This window comes from Macaca thibetana, chromosome 17 (assembly GCF_024542745.1).
Source record: "Macaca thibetana thibetana isolate TM-01 chromosome 17, ASM2454274v1, whole genome shotgun sequence".
Classification (NCBI taxonomy): Eukaryota; Metazoa; Chordata; class Mammalia; order Primates; family Cercopithecidae; genus Macaca; species Macaca thibetana.
In genome coordinates, this window is record NC_065594.1 from 87,516,028 (window position 1) to 87,539,200 (window position 23,173).

Here is a 23,173-nt window from a genome sequence, read left to right on the forward strand (position 1 = left end):
CAGAACATTATTTCTGCCCTACTCACTCTCAGTTGGAGGAGTGTCAAAGAACCTGCCACTTTGTTTCATTACCACCCACCCACAAGCTCTTCTTTTCCTTTTTTCTTTCCTTTCTTCTTTGCAAGTCATTAAACAAAAATAATTAAGAAACAACACCTATCTTTAAGAGTACTCTCAAAATCTAATAGGAGAAACAAAGGCAGTGGTATAGAAGTATATAATTCATTCTATAGCTTTATCATGTAAATTATTTATGTGCTGCTAGAAATTGTCTTCAGGCTAATACTTTTAGTAATCTATTATTTTCTTCCTTTTCAACAATTTGTATGCAACCTTTGAAAATCAGGACTGTTTTTATACCAAGTAATACGACAAAAAATAAATGTAAAATTGTGTTTAAAAGCCTTAGTTAAGAATCCTGTGCCCTAGGTCTTAGTTTTCTTATCTGCAAAATGGGATAATTATCAGGCCTACTTCACAGAATGAAATAAATTGACCTGGCATTATCACTAAGTACTGATTGTTCACTACCACTACCTACCAGAGGAAGAAATCTTGCTTCCAGCTTAGGCATAATTTTGCTGCCTCTCCATTTATCAAATTAAAATAAAAAGACAAAATTTGATTAAATCACTTACATTTAAAAAGACAGGAAAATGTTTTACATCACATATTTTCCCTGTACTTGGGTTGTTGACTGACGATATTAAACTGTTTTCAAATCAGATGACAAAAGCAGTCACAGTACTATACTTGTTTATATTGGTTTCTATTATAAGTAATAGACTTTACACACATACATACACACAGAAAGCTGAATGATGACCATTAGGGATTCAGTTTCTTCCAGTAATAGCTTCTTCCTTGTTTTACTGGTGATACTCTAACTCATTTCATAATGTGAAATAATACAGAACAATATTTGGAAAGCGATATTTAAAACATTTGCTGGCCAGGCACGTTGGCTCATGCCTGTAATCCTAGCACTTTGGGAGGCCGAGGCAGGCGGATTACCTGAGGTCCGGAATTCAATACCAGCCTGGCCAACATGGTAAAATCCCGTCTCCACTAAAAATACAAAAATTAGCCAAAAGTGGTGGCATGTGCCTGTAATCCCAGCTACTTGGGAGGCTGAGGCAAGAGAATCACTTGAACCCAGGAGGCAGATGTTGCAGTAAGCCAAGTTCGCACTATTGCACTCCAGCCTGGGTGACAGAGCAAGACTCTGTCTCCAAAAAAACAAAAGTAAAAGAAAAAGAAAAATAAATTGCTCTGAGTGATTTAAATTTTTGAAACTCTATGACCTGCTAGGTGATTTGTCAGAGGTTATAACAATCTTTCTTCTCCGAGGCACATCCTATGGAAGTTATCTGAATAAGATCATGTAGTGTGTAGTAAAGAAAAATATTGACAGTTTACCCCCATGGTTGAATTAATCTTTCAATTGTGTTGTCAAATAGTCGCTTTTTTCTGTTAAGTGAAATCTTCTCTCTTTCAATGTCATCTGAATTTTTTACCCGACATGGTAACTTTATAGTATCTTTTCAGTGTCTTCAAATTCATAAACTAGGCAGCAGAACAAAATAGTGACCTATTTTGCTAACAGCTTCTAATTTGGAAAACAAGTGACATTAGCTTTAAAAATTGCTTATCTGGAAAAGTCCACAGATGAACAGTTTTTTTTTCTTTAAGCGGCCAGATTAAGGAGACACATCCCCACTGCAAGCTATGGAGTGGTCACATCCCTGTTTATTACTTTTCAAACCCATAATTAGCCATAAAGAAGCATGCACAGATACTGTATTGATATTTCCCATATAAAAGGCTCTGCTGTTCAGCTACAAAGATTCAAACACTCTATTTTATAAAATTAGTATTTTGTAATTATCTGACTTAGAGCTTACTACATTTTAGAAGAGAAACAATGACCCCTTTAATAAGCAAGGAGAAGGAACAACTGTCAGGTTGAAATTGCAGCACTATCTTAATTTCAAAGATCTGAGTAAAATCTAATTTTCAGTTACGGGTGGGAAGTGAGACCATTTGAAAAGGAAAATGAGTTAACTAGAATTTTTATGTAACAGATTATGAGCACAATGCTTTTGGATTAAGGGCTTTACAGTCCCTTTAATTTTTTTTTTTTTTTTTTTTTTTTGAGACAAATTCTTATTCTGTCATGCAGGCTTGAGTGCAACAGGACAATCACAGCTCACCGCAGCCTCTACCTCCTGAGACCAAGTAACCCTCCTACCTCAGCCCCCCAAGTAGCTATTTGCCCAGCTATTTATTTTTAATTTTGGGGGGTGTCACTATGTTGCCCAGGATGGACTTGAACTCCTGGCCTCAAATGATCCTCCTGCCTTAGCCTCCCAAAGTGCTGGGATTACAGGTGTGAGCCACCTCACCTGACCCATGCCCTTTCATCTTGCTCTCATTAATGTGCACCTAGAAAAAGAAAAGCAAGTTTTCTTCTAGGTTTTCCATTATATTCTTTTCTTCCTTTCCTTTAACAAGCATCGTGTTTATATGTAAATGGCTTACATTTTTCCATGTCCATATATGAATCACACATGATGAAATACTTATTCATTGTTAAACTAGGTGCACTGTGGGACACCTTTTATCTCAGTGCCTAAATTACCATTGCCATATAATAACAGCACTCAAATTAAGAACCGTTTCCACTAAAATTCTATTTTTAAGAAGCAATATTCATTTGTTGGTCTACTATGTTTCTTTTTCCACGTAGTACACAAAACTTGTGTGACAAAATGCATTCCCAAAGAAAATGATCACACATTGAGACATTAAAATGTTCTTTATGTAGCATCCTTTAATGACTCTGGACAACAATGATCATATCCTTTGCACAAAGTCACTGTGATCATTTCAAAGCAATGCATGTGACCTCTTCAGAACTGACAGATCTGGGTCTGTCTGATTCATGTGCTCATTCCACAAGCATGGGCAACCAAGAAAATGGTCCTTCACCATTACTTGAAAAAATCAGAAGAACCAGGTTGAAAAGCCCCCTGGAAAATTATTTTTCGTTAAGTTTCCACATTAAGTACATTATCTGTTGTCATGCCATCAAAAAAACACAGCAGAAAAAGTACAGGTTCAGGGCCATACAAAATAACCCACAATGGAGCTAGCATTCCACTGATAAGAAAAAATTATTATAATTGGTCAGAGGTAGGAAATGCGAACTCTCAAACATCATTTTGTGGTTTCCCTGGCTTATCGGCAGCATCCATTCAGACACTTCATCTTATCCCATGCATTTCACATGTCAGGCTATTAAGATGAATTAATTAAAAGTCATATTTGAGTGAATATTATTTTTCCCTAAACCAGCTCTATCGTAAATTAATTTTTCTACAGTTCGTCTACTCTAGTCATCACATGGAGAAAAAGGAAATTGTTGAGTGCTGTATAGTGTCTTTAGCTATATTGTTTTAATATTATTAATGTTCTCCAGTTGTAAAAGGAATGCAAATTTGCACTGCTCAGATTTGGCGTTTAATCTGACTAAAGTTGACATTGTGAGAAAATTTAACATCCATCTAAGTAGGGTGTAATATTGAAAACCTGAACTTCATTTCCTAATCAGTGATTTACCATATTTCTGAGAAAGATTATTAGCCCCAGAAAATTAATTACAAAACAATGTTTTAAATCTTTGCATATTTTTATTTGTCTCAATTGTAGTTGTTTATGGGTCTTACTTTGCTTTTCTTGTGGACACAGTCAAAAAGGGAGCTAGGAAAAACTGATAAGCATTGGAACCACTCCTGCAATTACGGCCTTTTGTAAAGTCGCTACTTAACAATTGAGGAACATCAAAGATGATCCCCACAGCTTTAAGAAAACTGAAATTTTCAGTATGAAAAAATTGGAGTTCTTAGTATCACAATACTGCAATACCACAAATTAAATTTTAAACTAATATATTTAATTCTAAATGTACAATTAAAGATTTAAGACATAAATATCAATAGACTTTCCTAATGTTCCACAGATTTTGCAGTTATTTAGATATGAGAAATGTATTCATCAAAGACTAAATAAAACACGCAAAAATAGATTGGGCACTCTTTTTTAAAAAAGTTTGATTTTGTCAAAACATAGCCCCTTTGACTCATTGTAGATGAATATAGCATATAGATAGTTGGATTGTTTCACCCACTAAGTTGTAAGGACAACAAAATACTAAAAAATACTTAAAGATTGGATCAATTATTTTAATCATCTTAAAGAGTTAATTCATTTAATGGAGAAATCAAATTTAGTTGACAGCAAATACTCCATTTTATTGTCAATGAAGCAAAACTATACAGACAGGATTTTATTCACTCAGAGCTGAATTCTCTCCTCTTTACTAGAATTTGCAGACACACTGAATAAAAATGAACATTCAGTGTAAAAACAGTCAAAGCTGAAATGATATAAAAGGATTCATCTTTTCATAAGTGACTTTTAATATTCAATATACATATTTAGAAACTTCCCAGGACCCATAGAATGTGTCTGAAACCTGCCATACTTGGCCAAACCTCCAGAAAGCAGGTCACTTGCATTTTCATGCATGTGGTCTTTTTTTTTTTTTTTTTTTTTTTTTTTTTTTTTTTTTTTTGCTATTTGCTATTTCATCTGGACTTTGGCATGAGCCCATTGCCTGAGAAGGCATACCTGCCCGATAACTTGTTGCCTAGTGGTCCAACACCACCAGTGTGCCGTTCCCTACGGGCAGGAGATACCGATTTTAAATGATTTAAGATTCAGATTGAACTTTTTAAAAACATTTGCTTCTCTCCAAACTCCGCAGCTATCTAGGGTCACTGTGATTCCTGAGGTTTAATTTATTACCCATGGGGTCGGGGGCGGTGGCTCATGCCTGTAATCCCAGCACTTTGGGAGGCTGAGGCGGGCAGATCACAAGGTCAAGAGATTGAGACCATCCTGGCCAACATGGTGAAACACCGTCTCTACTAAAAGTACAAAAAAGTTAGCCAGGCGTGGTGCTGTGCGCCTGTAATCCCAGCTACTCGGGAGGCTGACCCAGGAGAATCGCTTGAACCCTGGAGGAGGAGGTTGCAGTGAGCCAAGATCGCGCCACTACTCTTCAGTCTGGCGACAGAGCAAGACTGCGTCTCAAAAAAAAAGAGAGAGAGAGAGCCCTATATGGAAACCTACTTCAAACCGTCTGTGAGGCAGTACATTTGGACCAGGAAAAGGCCAACTTTTGGTAAGAAACCAATCACTGAGTTAGGCAGCGAGCCTCGTGGATCTTTTCTACCAGCTCAGCATCTAGCCAGCAGGCACCGTGGAGTGCTGGCGAAGCGCAGCAGGGAGTGGCCACCTCTTTGCAGAGGCGTTTCGCTGACGCAAAGGAAGCTCTAGCCACATTTCACCACACACTTGCTCCATTGCTTCTCTGGGTGCTGCCTTCAACTGGATGGACCAATCCCCATTTCACAGGAACTGGTGAAGGCACCCTGGGAATCAAGGCCTCTCTGACTCTTAAGCCCATGCTCATTCCTTACACCAAGATTGTCCAATCCCCGGCCTGTGGGCCGCTGGCAGCCCAGGCGAGCTTTGAATGTGGCCCAACACAAATTCATAAACTTTCTTAAAACATTTTTGCGATTTTCTTTTTTAGCTCATCAGCTATCATTAGTGTTAGTGTATTTTATGTGGGTCCAAGACAATTCTTCTTCCAATGTGGCCCCCAGAAGCCAAAAGATTGGACACTCCTGCTTTACACCAAGCTGCCACAACAGCACACATTCTGGGTAAAGCAAGTTACATTATCTTTTATGTACCAAATAATTGGATACTTTATCAACTCCTACTGTTCTCCTCCACCTCCTTCCCTCTAAAACAAAAACAAAAGAAACAACAAGGCAACCAGACACGGGCAAAGACTTGTGGCACAGTGAGCAGTATAAAGTAATAGTGAAGGTAAACCCAAGAGATTAAGAGCCAGGTATTCCTGAGTTTGAATTCTGGATGTGCCATACTTACCTATGAGAATGTTCACACATTGTTAACCTCTTTAAGTCTTAGTTACCCCTTTGTTAAAGAAAACTGATTTTGCCCATGCTGTTGAATTTTTGGGGGGAATGAATAACATACGGATGATAACATCATCGTGACAGAACTTGTTTATTGAATAAGTGGAATTGCCTGAGAACAAGAATTTTTTTCTTTTTTTTTTTTAGACAGGCTCTTGCTCTATTGTACAGGCTGGAGTACAGTTGCAAGAATACTGCTCATTGTAGCCTCAACCTCATGGTTTCAAGTGACTTCCTATGTAGCTGGGACCACAGGTATGCACCACCATGCCTGGCTAATTTTTTAAAAATTTCTTGTAGAGACAGAGTCTTACTATCTTGCCCAAGCTGATTTCAAACTCCTGAACTCAAGCGATCCTCCTGCCTTAGCCTCCCAAAGTGCTGAGATTACAGGCATGAGCCACTGCACCTGGGCAAGAGAAAGAATTTGTATACAGTGACTTCAGTCCTTTCGATAACGTCCCAAAAAATTGGATGTGGACATGAATTACTATGTGCAAAGAAGTGCTGTGAAACCAATGGAGAAAGGTCATACGAAACTTGTCCTTCCCAGCACCGCCATAATGTTTAGTCCTGCTTTGCTCAAAAGGGTTCTTTGAGAGTTTATAATGCTTGATATGTTTGTGATCAGAAGAGATGAGACAGTATATATTCTTGACATTAGCAAGAGCAAAAAAGTACTTAGAAATTAGTTGACTTCATAACTCTAGGGTAAGTATATATACTTTATTCATTATTTTTTAAATTATTCTCACTGATAACATGAATAGGAATCAGAGAAATAATTTAAAGTTGAAATTGGCAAGCTTTCCTTTTTAAAAGCAAGGTACTACTACTGTGAGCAAGGTGTTAGGCTAAAAAAAAATAGGTTTTTTTTTTTATGTGACAGAATTTTACTGGCAATAAGTACCATCTCACCATGCAAAGTCACTTCCAGGTGCCTCATCTTATGCCAAAGGATGTTGGATGGAATGTTCAAAATTATGTAGTCCAACCTGCAACCCATAGGAAAGATGCCCTCTAGGGTGGTGGCCGACAGCTCCCATCCCATTTGTACATCTTCTGTGGAAATGTGCTCTTGAGTTCCTCAGACAGCCCTTCCTTTTGTAGGAGAGCAATTCCTTTAATAGAACACTCTTCCTTATTTAGAGCAGAGATCTTTTTGCCAAAACACCTGCACCCAGAGCCTCACTCTCACCCCTAAAGCAACACAAAGCATTGGATAGTAAGACTTTCTTCCACAGGATGATTTTCATCAAGTTAAAGAGCATTGCTGTGTCTCCCTATGTCTTCTCTTCCTCAGGGTAATCCTGTTTCCATTCATGCAACACAACTTCCAACCTTTTCTTCAACCTGCTCCATCTTCTCTATCTTGGCTACCAGGTTTGCCTTGTCTGGTAGCTCTAGTTCGACATCAAGGGTATCTGCTACCCACTTCATCTCACTCCTCAATCAATAAAAACACTAACTATAGCTGAGTGGATAAATGCTGAGTGAAGTAGAGAACAACAGAGACAACCAAACATAACAGAATACAAAGCTGAAAATCTAGGGTGCAGGACAAAGTTCACACCTTCTACAGTGGAATCTGGAGACACATGGCGTTCCAATGCCTGAAAGATGACATAACACAAAACGTTTCCCAAGACTCATTTCTACCCACAGGTTTACAGGAGATGGAAGATCACTACAATGGTTCCTCACTTGCCCTCTCAAAAAGGCTGTGAACCAAAGTGCTCAAGGCCTTTGGTTACACACCTACCAGGATCCGGTCAATCTAAAATGTAGCACGTGTTAATCTCTAAATTAAAATAGAGAAAAAGATTCCAGCCTTAGGAATGAAACATTTTTACTCCAACTGAACTTGTGTTTTCCATTTTACTCTAGAGTTGTTCAATAATTTAGAGTCACCTTCTAGAGAAGCACAATAAATGTAGATGCAATAAATCAGAGGATTTTACCATACAATATGCAAAGTCTGTTTATAAAAGTCTTGTAAATGAGTCTTCTTTACACAAAATTTATATGAGATCTCAAGTGAGGACTATATTAATTTTACTGATGTTTCCCATGGGTTTTAATTAGTTGCTACCATTTATTGGGCATCATCAAGCGCTAGGCCAGGTATTTTCATATGCTCAGGAGTCTCTTAATTTCTTCCCCCTGACCATTGGTATAGGAGAGGTATTCACATCCTTATTTTAAGTAACTTGAGCAATGTCATATGACTAATAAATGGTGAAACTGGAAGTTGAACCAGTCTATCCTCAATCATTCTTTAAACTATTTTACCATGCTTTCCTATTAGGGTTAAAACTAATTTCTATCTTTATAATTTTCTATTACACATACTAATATTTCTCAGGAAACCAAGAAAGAGCTAGCCATATTTAATTCAGTTGGTTATAGAAATTTGCCATTATATCTCAGGGCAATACCTTCTGATGGAAAATAATTTATAGTAATACATACTATATAATTGTTGCTGATTCCATATTTAAAGCGAATAATTATTTTATATCATTTGAAAATGAGTTTTCTACTGCATTTAAACATATTCAAGTTCACTATGTGTTTATTTTCAGAAATTCAGAAAGTAAATCATTGTTCCTGTTTAAAACATAAACAAGAAAATAAAGGTTCTTAGATGTACAGCAGCATGTACAAGACACAACCTCTCCTCTTCCCCAAGGCAGAGAAAAAAGCAAAAAAAGAACCCATCACCTCTTCTTTTCCATCTGTTGCCATCATTAATTCGTCCTTAATATTCCTTCAATCACATACCCCCATCTGGATCTTAGATCAAAGGTTACACATATTCTAAAGTTTATTCCATCATACATCATTTATTTCTGTAAACTCACATCCATCTTCCCACTTATTCTGTTCTCTTTCTGTTTCAGTGCCAAACTTAGTGAAGAGAGGTTTGGACTAGTCTTTATTTCCTATCTCCAGTTCATTCCTTAATCCATCCCATTTTGACATCTCTTCCTACCATTCTGTTAAAACTACTCTTGTAAAGTGACCAACACTTACTTGTCAAATTCAGTGACCTATTTCTAGGCTTCATCCCACATGTCCTCTCTGCAATGTTGGACACTGATTCTGTATCTGGCTTAAAATCCTTACCTAGGCTTTCAGATCATCACAGTCTCATGATTCCATCCTTCTCCTTCTCCCTGCTCTCTTTTTCTCTCTCTCAATCCCACCCTTCCCACTCCTATGTCTTGTTCTCATTCTCACCGTCATTCCTTTTTCCTTCTTTGTCTCTTTCCCTGGTCCATTTTCTGCCAAACCCTTCCCTTAACTGTTGCTTTTCCTCAGGATTTATCTTTGGCGTTCTCTTCACATTGCGTGTTTTGGTTAAGTCATCTAATCTCTGCCCACAGCTTCCAGATCAAACCAACAAGTAGAGAGTGGACTTCGCACTCAAGCTCCCTGCCCAAGTGGCATACCATCTACTGGACAGCTCCTGCTATCATTATCTTCAAAAATGAACTCCCTTTTTTCACCAGTCTCAACTTGTTCTTCCTCCTTTATTTCCTATTAAATGGGGCTTAATACCTAGGTGATGGGTTGATGGATGCAGCAGACCACCATGGCACATGTCTACCAATGTAACAAACCTGTATGTTCTATATATGTATCCCAGAAGATACAATTGAGTTAAAATTAATATAATTTTTTAAATGTCACAAACATATCTCCAGTTTCACACTTTACAAAACTTACTTCATATTCTCCCTCTAAATAAAATTGGTTACTACATACTGTAAATGTGAACTCAGAAAAGCTTCCTGCATGTGGCCTTTCTTCTCCACTTCCACGGCCACTGTAGTCATTTAGAATTTTCTGTCCAACATCATAGTCACTAGCCCCATGGAGCTATTTAAACTTGGACTAATTACAATTAAATAAAATTAAATTTTTAGCTCTTCATTTACCCCAGCCACATTTCAAGTGCTCAATAACCACATGTGGCCAGTGGCTACCACATTGGACAGGGCAGAAAATAAAGCACTTCCATCATCACACGAAGTTCTTCTGAAGAGTACTGATTTAGAAGACCATCCTATTACTCCTAAGAAAGGCAGCAACTTTTGAATTGATCTCTGTTTCATCCTATCCCAACCTATTGCTTCTCCTATCCCAACTTCATCCTATCCCAACCTATTGCTCTCTCACTACACATGCACAGAGGAAACCCCACATGAGGACTTGGTAAGAAGGTGGCCATCTGAAAGCCAGGAAGAGAGCCCTCCCTAGACACCAAATTTGTCTGCACTTTGGTCATGAACTTGAAGCCTCTGGATCTGTGAGAAAATATGTATCTATGGTTTAAGCCATGCAGTATGTGGTATTTTGTCACAATCCAACCAGACTAAGAGACTCTGCCATACTGAAATTTATGAATTTGTAGAAATTATCATTGATCTCCAAAGTTTACTTCCCTCCCACCTTTCTCTACTCAGCTATAAACGTGAAATCAGAAACCTAAGTGTTCTTCTGATCTTCACACTATTCATTCATATTCAGGTTACCTAAGACTTTGACAATGATAAACCTGGCCATCCATCCTAGTTGCCCAGAATTTTCACATTTCTCTCTTCTTTTTTCTATATCATCTGACAAATGTTTTTGATGATAAATTAAAACTAAATAGAATGAGCAAATATGGCAAAATTCTTAATAATTGTTAATTTATGAGACAGTTATATGTAGGTTTATTATAATAATCTCTTAATTCTTTGGGATGTTTGTAAATATTTCTAATCAAAAGGAAAAAGAAAACACTTACAGTGATGAAATGAACCTAATATTTAAATTACCCATCTTGGCTGGGTGCAGTGGCTCAGGCCTGTAATCCCAGCACTTTGGAAAGCCGAGGTGGGAGCATCACCTGAGGTGGAGAGTTCAAGACCTGGCCAACATTTGGAAACTCCATCTCTATCAGAAATACAAAAATTAGCCATTTGTGGTGAGGCACATCTGCAATCCCAGCTACTCAGTGGGCTGAGGCATAAAAATCACTTGAACTGGGAGACGGAGGTTGCAGTGAGCTGAGATTGTGCCAATGCACTCCAGCCTGGGCAATAGAGAGAGACTCTGTCTCAAAATAAATAAATAAATAAATAAATAAATAAATAAATAAATAAACAAACAAACAAATAACTCGTCTGTTTGACCTTGGTATAGTTAACTTTATGTCCTCACATTCCCCATCTGTAAAATTTGTAATAATACTTACCTCATAAAGTTGATGTGAGGATTAAACAAATTAGAATAGTTTCTGACATCTAATAAATTCTGAAGCTTGTTCCCTGCTATTAAAGATTGTTCTAGGGCTTAAATTTCTGGGTGATTTAAGTCATTTTCTGTAGGAGCTAATACTTTGTCATGATCATCTATTTAACATCTTACTTCAGTTTTCTATTCAAATAAACAAAGTCAGTGACAGCTCAATAAGAAAGAGATCAATCTTCTTTGATGAAGGCAAAGGTATAGAGAAGAAAAGAAAGAATTCTGAATTTCGAGTTTCCCATGGTACACAGGCTCTGGAAATGCAGCTAACAAATGGCAGGAGAGGACCCAGCCATGGAAAGAAGGCACATTGACAAGGTGGAAAGGAAAACTGAGAGGTGAAGAGGCTAAGTCATCTATTTCACAATGTTGATGGAACTCATTTTCCTTCTTGTGCAAAGTGAAGCGGCTGACATACAAAATCCCCATGTATTTCCAAAGAAATGATTATTGCATTCACCCATCACACATGTTCTACTGCTAAGATCAATAATGGTAATTAAACAGGTATTAAACATCTATCTTTTGCAGGATCTTTAACCATCTGAGATAGCTTCTATAAATTTTGTTTGTAAATGACTCAATGTAAAAAGAAAACCTCAAGTGGGGAAAATCAACTACCATATTTTAACACCTTAAAAGCCCAAGAATTTTTTAAAAAACTACCCAAGAATTAAATATTTTCATGCATTCCAGTATAATATGTCTGTAAGTCATTAACAATTTGTTGACAAGAAAGGACTCATGTTAACCATCTCTCATTTTCAGTATTAAAGAATCAGAGTGGGCCGGGTGCAGTGGCTCACGCCTGTAATCCCAGCAGTTTAGAAGGCCGAGGCAGGTGGATCATTGGAGGTCAGGAGTTCGAGACCAGCCCGGCCAACATGGTGAACACCATCTCAACAAAAATACAAAAATTAGCTAGGCATGGTGGAAGGCTATAATCGCAGCTACTGTAATCCCACCTACTTGGGAGACTGAGGCAGGAGAATCGCTTGAACTCAGGAGGCGGAGGTTGCAGTGAGCTGAGATTATGTCACTGCACTCCAGCCTAGACGACAGAACAAAACTCCATCTCAAAAAAAAAAAGAAAAAAACATTCAGAGTAAATTAAAGCATTACACTGACGAAATTCAACTATGCAGATTGTAATGATGCTTGATTTCTTATTAGATAAAATTTAAATTTAACTTTATATAGTATCTCATGAATTAAACTTAAAAAAATAAAAAAGATGACTGATATTACAACCTTGGCTAAAATATAGAAAATCCACAGTCGCCTGACACAACCTTAAGTAGTCAAAACTCTGGCCCTCCACACACATCCACCTCCTTCTCTCCATGATCCCTTCTGGCACATTCCCTAACCCTGAAACCCAGTTAGTTCACTTCTCATGCACTTCCTCAGTCTCATCAATAGAAATTTGTTCCCTGCCCTTGGGCTATGTCTTATTGCCATTACCACTTTTTAAAAATACCTGAGTTCTACTTTCATCAGTTGAGCAAATGGGATTATTATGTACTACTGAGACATAGGAGCTGAAAGTCATTCCATATCAATTGTCACTGTGAACCAGAATGGTGGTTCCCAACCTTGGCTGCACATCAGAATCACCAGGGAAAATTTGACAGAGCCCAGACCCATGACACCAGCAGGACGATAAAATCAGAATCTCTTAGGATTGGGGATGCCCTGGCCTTAGTGCCCTCAAAGCTTTCCAGGATATTCCACTGTGACCCCAAAGACCACTAATCTAGAGTATATGTTCACTGAAAAAAATATATTTGCAATGTAAATCAATAGAAACAACAAAATATTTGCTGCTTAGTCATTGTGAGATCAACACAGGGATAAATATTTTAAAAGAAAATTGAGAAATAAAATTAAAACAACAGTTCACATATTTCAAATCAAAATAGTCTTTTGTTTGAAACAGTTATCCATAAATTTGTTCTTGTACATTAAATCTGGTAAAAATACATGTTAATGAATTATGATTTACATGTGGAGGAGAGTGAGAATGAGAGCATTGCTTGATTTCCTTTGTTAATACTTTAATTCACCGTGTATATGCAGACACTAACTTCATCTAAAAAAAGAGGTTAAAAACAATATATAACAGCAATTATTTAAACTTTGTGATCATACCTATGTAGCCACTAGTTTGACCCAGTTACAAGTTCAAACTAAAAATATGTATTCCACAGTCTGTGAGAAAACAAATATTTAATAATAAGATATAATTTGGAATATCTTTCTACAAAAATAAAATGCAAATCATAAATCAATAGTTGTACATGGAGATAAACCATAAACTAAAATGATTGTGATATTCTCAATCTTATAAATAGCTTTACTAATGGTTAAAGAAATAAAAATGTGTGTAACCATTAGGTATCAATAAAAAAAAATTTTAAGTAGTCATCTGCATGGTCAGACTGATCTTGTAGAGAAGCAATTCCATTATAAAAATTATTTGTAAATAAAGTGATAGAATATTGAAAGGTTCTATTTATAGATGTGTACTCCACACTTCTGAAGAGTGACATGATACTACAATAGCACTTAGTCAAGAGAAAAATATTTTTGGTTCAAAATTTAAGTGAAAAAATTTGTAAGATATTTGATTTCTTCTTAAAAAACTTTCTTGGCCAGGCGCTGTGGCTCACACCTGTAATCCCAGCACTTTGGGAGGCCAAGGCAGGCAGATCACGAGGTCAGGATACGATGAAACAGTGTCTCTGTGAAAAATACAAAAAATTATCCAAAGTGTGGTGGTGCGCAACTGTAGTCCCAGCTACTCGGGAAGCTGAAGCAGGAGAATCGCTTGCACCTGGGAGGTGGAGGTTACAGTGAGCCAAGATTGCGCCACTGCACTCCAGCCTGGGTGACAGAGTGAGAACTATTTCTTTATGAATCTTCAGTGTGCAGCACTAAAGCACTAAAATACATAAGAATTTAAGAAATACATTTTTTTCTTTTCAAATTGTACGTTATGTAAACCAAACTCTATGTTCTCAAATTAGTTGGGTAATGTTGGTGGGTGATACAAATGAGAGAGCTCTGCTATACATGCCTAATACTTGCAAGGTATCCTTTCGGTCAGTGTGTGTTAAATAAAAATAAGCAATATAATCCGCTTTAATATAAGATTGTAAAATAAAAATGTGAGCATTCATACATTCTTGAGAGAACAAAAATTACAATTTATACTGAGAGAACTAAAGTATAGACGGTACAATGATTTATTTTGCAATCTAATCTCAAACCCACTTACATTGACCAATGGTTTGAGGGAATAGTAACTAAATAAAGCTATCAATAACTATAGAAATTTGTCTGTAAAATAAAAGTTTATGTTATATTTATTTGCAAGAATTATCAGGAACTAAAGAATGGCATGTATAAGAGAAAATCTGTATTTAAGTAAAAATCAAGCATGTTTATAATAAATATTTGTACTTTTGTAACTTAGAATATTTCATTTTTTAATATTGTCAAACTTAAAAATTTTGGTAGCTTTGTCAGTTTTTTATTACATATCGAAAACATTGTTTTAAATAATACTGTAAACTACAAGGGAAAATTACTACTGTAATATTTGCTACTCTATGTAATGCAGCAAAATGCTATAGTAGTAATGATATAGTCAATATCTTGTGTTCCTTATTTATCCATAAATAATTTCCCAGATAAATGCATATATTTACATTTATCAGAATATTTAGAAATATTACTGAGTGCACATTTTTTCGATGATACATTGCAATATAGAAGTACATCCAATCTATGCTTGAGCAGCAATTACTATAAATTTGAGACACTATAATTCTATTAGATCTATTCTAAGGGGTTTCTTCAGAATAATTGGTCAAAAAGCCTTTTAAATAATTTAAATCAAAATGAAATTTAATTTATTCTTATTTTATATGAAATGTAGCAATTCTGAATGAGGGGAGAATATATAACTGGAAAGTAATAATTCATCCTAACTCTAAAATTTAGAAATCACTGCATTACTCATTTAATTGTAAATGAGGATAATAAAGTTAATATAGTTTTTCTAAAATATGAATCCCAATAATTTGTGGTGCCCACATGATTTTATGTATTCTTTTCTCTATAATCTTAATAAATATATTTATAAGTTATACATTAAAATTAATTTTTAATGACAATATTACCAATTACATAAATATAATACATTTACTTTTAATGTAGCCTATGACTTTGCAGATGCCTTCAGAAAGGAAAAATTTTGCATAGAACTTCCATCTTGAAGAAGGCTCCTAATGATAGTCATTTCATAGGCATAAGTCCATCTGAAATAAGTAAAAGTATTCAGAAAGAAACTCAGGCACGTCTTTCGAGGACAAAAACATTTTAAGTCATGTATTACAGTTTATATGTGAATGTGTTTGTAGCTGTTTCCGAATCAAAGAGAAATTACATGTTAAACAAGAAACTATGCTTCTACTACCTTTCTACATATAATCAATTGATTTGTGAGTCTTAAACCAAGAACACCACACTTTAAATCTACACCTGTAATTTTGACGACAGCTATTATGGAATAAATATTTCAAGTTTACAAGAAACCACAACAAAAAAACACCGCACAACCAATAAATGTCTGCAAGACGTAACATGTAATTAATTCTCCGGTGTGGTGACAAGAAATCAAGTGTCTGCATTTACTTATCAATGTGAAGAATAAGTTTTTAAAGAAATTAAGGTTTTTATAATGTGCTTTTTTGTGCATACAGTTAATTTCTACTTTACACAAAAACATAATCCAGAAGTAGGCAATAGCGTTATAAATGAGTTAACTTACACTATACTTTATCGCTATGATGATGTCAATGATGTAAATATACAGTTGAGATGTAATTTAGGTTAAGGGGAAAGAAAACTTTTCAATACATTTACTTGAACATTTAAACTAAGATGTATTTGGCATGCTTATTTGAAAATATGCTGCAGTCCATTGTCAATACAGACTATCTTTTAAATACTGAGTTGAGTTGTACAAATGAAAATTATCAGAAATTAGGGTTTACGTGCAGGAAAGGAGGGAAATATGATTATTACAGGGTACCACTCTGGAACGCAACTATACTGAAACCTCTGCAATATTTTTATTAGTAGTAGAATTAGCAGACATAGAGTTTCCCTTTTTTTTACAATTTCAGTGCAACATATCTTGTCAAAATAAATAACTATGCAATAATTGCAGTAGTTATTCATTATTAATTTCTACCATTAAAGTTTTATTCCCAGGCATAAGTTAAACTGATATGGTTAAAAAGCTAGATAGAAAAGTTTAAGATACACTTGTCTAGTGAAGTACCACTCTAAATTAATGTTGTAAATTCAGACTTACTATTTTCAGAGAGCTGCGTTTCTGGTCTTAAAGAATGATAATAAGGCAAGGTCAGTTTGAGTTTAATTGTCAAAAGCACAACTAATCCACCCAAAGTAAAATATGGCCCTTCAACTGTATTCATTTAAAATAAGCATCCCTTAGTCCAGTTCTTTTATCAAAAAGTCACAGAATTATTTGATCTATACCACCCTTGACTTCATTTTCCCAGCAGAACGCAAGTGAGACAGAGGGACAGTTGTTCTGTTTGTATATAGGATTGGGAAAGTAGGAGAGAGAAAGAAAGAGAGAGAATGTGGTGTATTATTTCCTTTGAAAAGCAGTACCAGTTTATTGTGCTGTGTAAGAAATTGCCCTTGGAACAAAACACTACGGCTTATAGAGATTCTGTCATTACATCTTCCCTACTAAAGGTCACTGCAGTATCTTCATCTTCAATACAGCTCTTGGTTAAATATCGTTTCAGCACCACGGACAGAGACACTCCTATTAAAACCTGCACCTATGGTTACATTTCCATAGACCAATTCTTAAGAAACTTGCGCAGGCTTCCCATTTGCCCATCAGCAAGGCTTATATTCTTTATTACATTGAACAGGGAGAGCTTAAATATAATACAGACTATTAAATATTTCAGTAAATTTTAACTATAGCATCAACGTTTTGCCATTTAATACTTCTGGAAAGCATACTGAAAATCAAGCTAATTACATAGGGTGTCTGATAAATAGCCTATTGCTAATCAATCACTAGACACCTAATTGCAACTTTTCATTTATAGTGAGTCCCAGATCAATAATTATACAAATGTTCAAGAGGAAACAGGAAACTTAAAAAAAGTAAATATCCTCAGGTAGGCCCCCAGACTTTCTGACCAGAACTACCCCTGTAAAAACAGGTTTTTTTTTTTAACTACTGAAACAACTACAACCACTTTCTCTTGTTCAACTAACTTAATGATGTCACTATGAGAGCGTTCCTGTGCGCAGATCTATATTGCAAACCACACATGCCTGTCTCTAACTCTTCTGACTTTACCTGTGAGCATCAGTGTGCAGTCTCATTGCTATCTTCCTGACAAGACTTTTTCAACTTCCATTTTTTAAAAGATGTAACAGAGTTTGAGCCAACTGCATGGATGTAAGAAACAGTTAAAGTGCCAGCTTTATTATCTCAGATAACCGGGGACTTCCCTGATCTTCCAAGGACTCCCAGAAGAAGGCATTAGTCAGTCCACCAGCAATCCACCAGGTATTCTCAACTCAAACAGCAAGCCAAGCTCTCAATATCAGCAGAAAACACAAAGTAACAAAACCAGAGCTCAAAAAAATAATAATAATAAACTCGAGAAAACACCCCAAACGAGCAAACGAGATAGGAAAGTGCAGGAAAGGGGGAAACCCCCGAGGGTTCCTACCTTACAGTCTTCAGGACAGGATTTCACCGAGTACTCCTCCGACTGTAAATATTTGTGGAGCACGCTTTCAAACTCTTCGTATTTCTCCTGAGCATGGTGGTCATAGTCCTGGTAAGCCTCGACGCACTGCCTGCAGGTGGTCATCTCGCCGCCTTCCTTGAGCACCACATCCAGACTGCAGTTCAAAGTGTTGGGACTGGACAACCCCGAGAACAACTCCCAAAGTGTGTAGGAATTACAAAACGAAAGGTAAAAATCCGACAAGTTCCAGAGCGGAGTGGGATGCTTGCTCCTCACCTCCTGCCCGTCCCCCCCGGCCGCCCCCCGACTCCAGTTCCTGGCGCACACCGCGTCCGCATTCTCCACCGTGAAGCACTGGCCCGAGGACGCGCCCTGGGGGTAACAAGTCTCCAGGCGCCACACGGGCTTGGCAGAGTTTCCTAGAAAAAGAGCCTTGCCCCGGTCGTCTTTGCCTCGATTGCCCTTGCCGCCGCCACCGCCGCCGTCTCCCGGGGAGGGGGGCAGGGTGGGGGACGAGGAGGCGGAGAGGAGTCTGTGTGCCTGGGCGGCAGGCGAGGACTCCCCCATGCTCGCCAGGAGCGCGGGCCAGGAGGGCTCCTGCTGCCGCCGCTGCTGCTGCTGCTGCTGCCGCTGCCTCTGCTGCTGCTGCTGCTGCTGCTGCTGCCGCTGCTGCTGCTGGTGCTCCTTGTCCCGGGCCCGGGTCAGCTTGGCCTCGGCGCAGAACCACAAGTGATCAGAGAGCAGGACTGTGAAAAACAAGAGAGATGCCAGAGACAGTCGCCATTTCTGAGCCCTCTCGGAATCGATGAACGGTTTCTCGTTCTCTCGGGGTGCTGCCAACCAGATTTTTAAGCCGTCGTCATACTGCCGACACATCCAAGCACCCCTGGTCATATTTTGGGAACGCACAGCCCTGGCCGACTCCACCGTGAGGGCGCCTGTGCCGGTGTCACCACAATATGCATTGACTTAAAGGGTTTAATTTCCTTATCCCCTCCTCCCGTTTCTTCTCTCTCCTCTCTCTCTCTTTCTCTCTCTCCCCCTCTCCCTCTCTCCTCTCTCTCTCTCTCTCCCTCTCTCTCTCCCTCTCTTTTATCTCTCTGTCTCTTTTGCCTACATAAATATTACCAGGTTTGAAGGAAGGTCTGACTTGCTTCCGACCTAATCATCAGCCGACCCCATCCTCTGTAGAGTGGGAAACAATAATGGAGAGAGAGAGAGAGAGAGAGAGAGAGAGAGAGAGAGAGAGAGAGAGAGAGAGAGAGAGAGACGGAGGAGGCTGTGCTGGTGGCCGGTGGCGAGGCTGGGTGCAGGGGGCGATGGTAGAGGTGACGGGGTGGCTAGCGCGGCTCCGGTCACCCAGGCATTGTCAGCGCGCGGGTCCCCATGGCCCCGCGGAGCCCAGCCCGCTCTCCCCTGCCAGGGGCATGCCGCGCCTCCGCTGCCCACTGACGGCGCCCGGAGCGCCTCCCTTCCTCCTCCTCCTCCTCCTCCTCTTCTCCTCCTCCTCTTCCTCCTCCTTCCTTTCCTTCTCCTTCTTCTTCTCCTCCGCCTCCCGCTCCTGCTCCGCGCTGGCTCTCCCAGAGTCCGGAGCCTGGGCTGCCTCCGGCGGGGCGCTCCCTCCCCCCCACCCCCCCCCCCGCGCTCTAAGTGCTGCCGCCGCCGCCGCTGCCGCAGGGCCGCCCGCGGGCGCCGCCGCCGGGGCTCCGACTGCTGACGCCGCCTCCCGCGGAGCTCCGGGCCGAATCGCCTGGGCTGGGCCTCCCGAGAGCCACAGTCATCTTCAGTCCCCGGGCTAAGTTGCCGCCATCTTCGTCCTGGAGAAACACTTTTTTGGGGGGAGCGCTGCCTTTTGCGTCATCTCCTCCCGCGCCGAGCTCGCTCCATCCTGGCGCAGTGGCGCCGGCTCGGCCCGGGAGGAGGGCGAAGGCGCGCGGGGGCGGGCGGCGGCGGGGCCGCGGCGCCCAGGGTTCCCCGCCCGGCTCCCCGGGCTCAGGCGCCTGCTCTTTCCTTTCCGTCCCCCCGTCCACGATATTTTGTTTTAATCACTGGAGAGAAAAATAAAAGTCAGACTGCGGGCGGCGTGGCCGGGGAGGCTCCTCGCGGCCGCGCCGCCCGCACGCTCTAGCTCCGGAAAGCGTCCGAGTTGCAGGCGCCCGGGCAGAGGTCTCTACTGGGGCGAGGGTCTGGGAAGAGTCCTCTCAACTAAGGACCGAGCCACTTCGGATGGAAGGTGGGGGTCCGCGGAGGAAGCTCGAATTGGCTAGAGGAGGGATGAGGTGACATTTGGTCTCTGAATACGTCTCGGATCCCGGACCCCGAGATCCATCGCTCCCAGTGCGTGCAGTTATTCCGTCCTGCTGTGTGACACGGGAGAATGGCGCGCGCGCGCCTGTGCACCTGCATCGACGGTGTAGCTGCCTGAGTGACAGCCACCTATTTGTCCATGTTTTCCTATTCTAAAGTAAACGATTAGAAGTGGCCTCATAGAGTCTTAGGAAGAAACAGTAAGCCCTGCGCCACCCGGGGTCACTGCCTAGCCCTGCCCTCCGCGTGCACCGTCCGCGTCTCCGAGGGCTCCTCCTCGGATCTGGAGCCCCTGGAGCGACTCCGACCCTCCCCTGCCCCGCTGCCTGCGCCCAGCCCCCTTCCCGGGTGGGCTTCTCCGAGGTCCTCCGCAGCCGCGGGCGAGCTGGGTGCCTGCGAGTCGCCGCCGCAGTCTGAGCCTCTGGTGCCCCTTAGCGTTGGCTCTCGGAGTTCTGAGAAGGGAAGGCAACAGACACTCTGGGAAAATCCGGGGTCACCTCGATTCCGGCTCCTACGCTGGATGCCCTGGGCAAGCATCGGTGTCCTTTGATCTGAAGATCCTGCCCACTCCGCCCCTCGCCCTGCCAGACCCGCGGAAGCAGGAGGTTGCGTGGGTGCCAGACGCTGCCCGTGCTCACCGAGGGCAGCGCTGCCCGGGCTCTCCCCGGGGGTCGCGTGGGAAGCCGTTTGCGGTGTCGCCCTCCCTGCGGTGCTTTCCAAGGACCCTCATGCTCCGCCCGGGTGCACATTCATCACATGGGTCTTACTAGGTGACCTCGTTCTAAGTAAAATGCATTGAGAAACCAAAGGGATGGGGCATCCATATCCATTTTCCTTTAAGGAGCGCTGTGGGTGTTGGGGATGCGGGAGAAGTAGGTGTTCTTTAAAAAGAAAATTGCAAAACCTCTTGGGCAGGATTCGACCTACTAGCCTCTTCTGCTGCGTAATAAGGTACGGTATACACTAAATTTTACCCCTAAAAATTTTCAGTTCTTACAAACTATAGGTAATGATCATCAAAAAGCTGCGTCCAGTTTGATTGCTGGTTTACTCAAGTATCATGTAGTGTTTTAAAAGACCATTTGTGTAAGTAGATCATTCTAGTACTTTCAATTTCAATGTGTTGAATTTCTGAGTAATGTCAGTTTTTTCCTCATGCTACAGACAAAATTATTATTTATTAACCAGATTGTTTATTAATCAGGTCTGTACTGTACATGCCACAATATCTCTTAACTAAATGTAAATGAGTGCATACATTCACACTGACATAATTATTATACACGTACACTATGTGCATTGCAGAAAAGTTATAAAAATCAAAAGAGCAATTTAAAAAGTCATGGTGGTGTCAACACCCAGATATAATCAGTATTTTCCTTTTACAGCATCTTCCTAACATTTTTATTTTGTATTACTAATTTATTGTTTTGTGATATTCACTAGTCCAGCATTTTTGAAGGACTGAAATAGGGAATATAATAGAATACACATCCACACTTATTAGATAATATTTCCCTTCAATAATGCATTAATTTTAATCAGACACAAACATTTTAATGGTGACTCAGATGATTAGCATCCACTGTCTTACTCTGCATGTGTGATTAAATCAGAAAGAGAATGAAAACTGGGAAATAAAATAAATAATATAAATTTAAAGGTTCATAATTATCAAACAAGGAACTGAAGCAAAGGAGGGCTCTGTGACTTATTACTATGCAGATCTAGTAAAATCATGTCTCAGAAGGTAGCTTAGTGATACTTAGTAAAAGTCTTAAATACTGCATTGAAATAATAGTGTTTAATCTATTTTTACTTCATGTAATAGACTATAGTTAGTTCTTTATTTTTAAGTAAGCTGGGGCTTGCCTTCCTCTAATGTTTCTCATGAATTAGGATGTTTTTGTAAAAGACAATTTTAAGGACGGAGGCCCATTGAAAGTAAACTGTCAAGAACCAATTTGACTTTTGTTTGTTGTGTGTTGGTTCTAGAATAAATTGTTGGAAGACAGATAAAAGACCATGTCTGGCCTCTTGAAGCTTAGTCAAGGGGCAGATAATACTAACTAAGCCAACAATTACAATACAAGATAATCTGTGAAGATTAGCATGTTTTGAGATTTCAGAGTGGAGCGGATTTTAAGAGGGACTAAGGATAGATAGAAATTGGGGACATTTAACTGGAGCAGAAAGAAGTCTTCTAGAGAGGGGAAAAGGACAATTCAGAAGAACAGCAAGGACTCAGGAGCTTGAAGGGGCCCAGGGCACTGGTAGGACTACTGACAGATAAGTGGGCTGTGTTGTGTGTGACCTGTATATTGGGAAGGGGCAAGGGAAGAGGCTGGAGAGAAAGGTTAGGCCTCTGTTATGAATGATACTGTATAATACTCAAAGGAAACTGGCTTTTCTCCTGCAAGAGATGGATTCATTAAGGAAATTTAGATTGTGACTTGAATGTTCGTTTTCATGAACATCACTGTTCAATAAAATGAAAATGAGAAATATGTTTAGAGAATGTGTTAACTAGATTAGTAAATGTTGATTCTTGTTAGCTTATCAGCTAAAATATTGCATAGTGGCAAAGAAGAGCAAATAGCTTGGCTGGAATGTAGGTTTCATTTATATCAGGAAAATCAGGCTGTGGAGTCTAGAAACTCCTAC

The 23,173-nt window shown here is 39.7% G+C and overlaps 1 protein-coding gene across 2 annotated transcripts in view; it reads right to left on the reverse strand.

Moving 5' to 3' along the window:
- The window catches only part of NALF1 (NALCN channel auxiliary factor 1), a 703,907-nt gene extending 684,063 nt beyond the window's left edge, over positions 1–19,844 (reverse strand). For both annotated transcript variants that reach the window (XM_050766512.1, XM_050766513.1), the window contains exon 1: positions 18,182–19,844. In XM_050766512.1, coding sequence (XP_050622469.1) covers positions 18,182–19,096 — 915 coding nt within the window. In that variant the 5' untranslated portion in view covers positions 19,097–19,844. The remainder of the gene's footprint in view (positions 1–18,181) is intronic.
- Between the last annotated feature and the right edge of the window lie 3,329 nt (positions 19,845–23,173).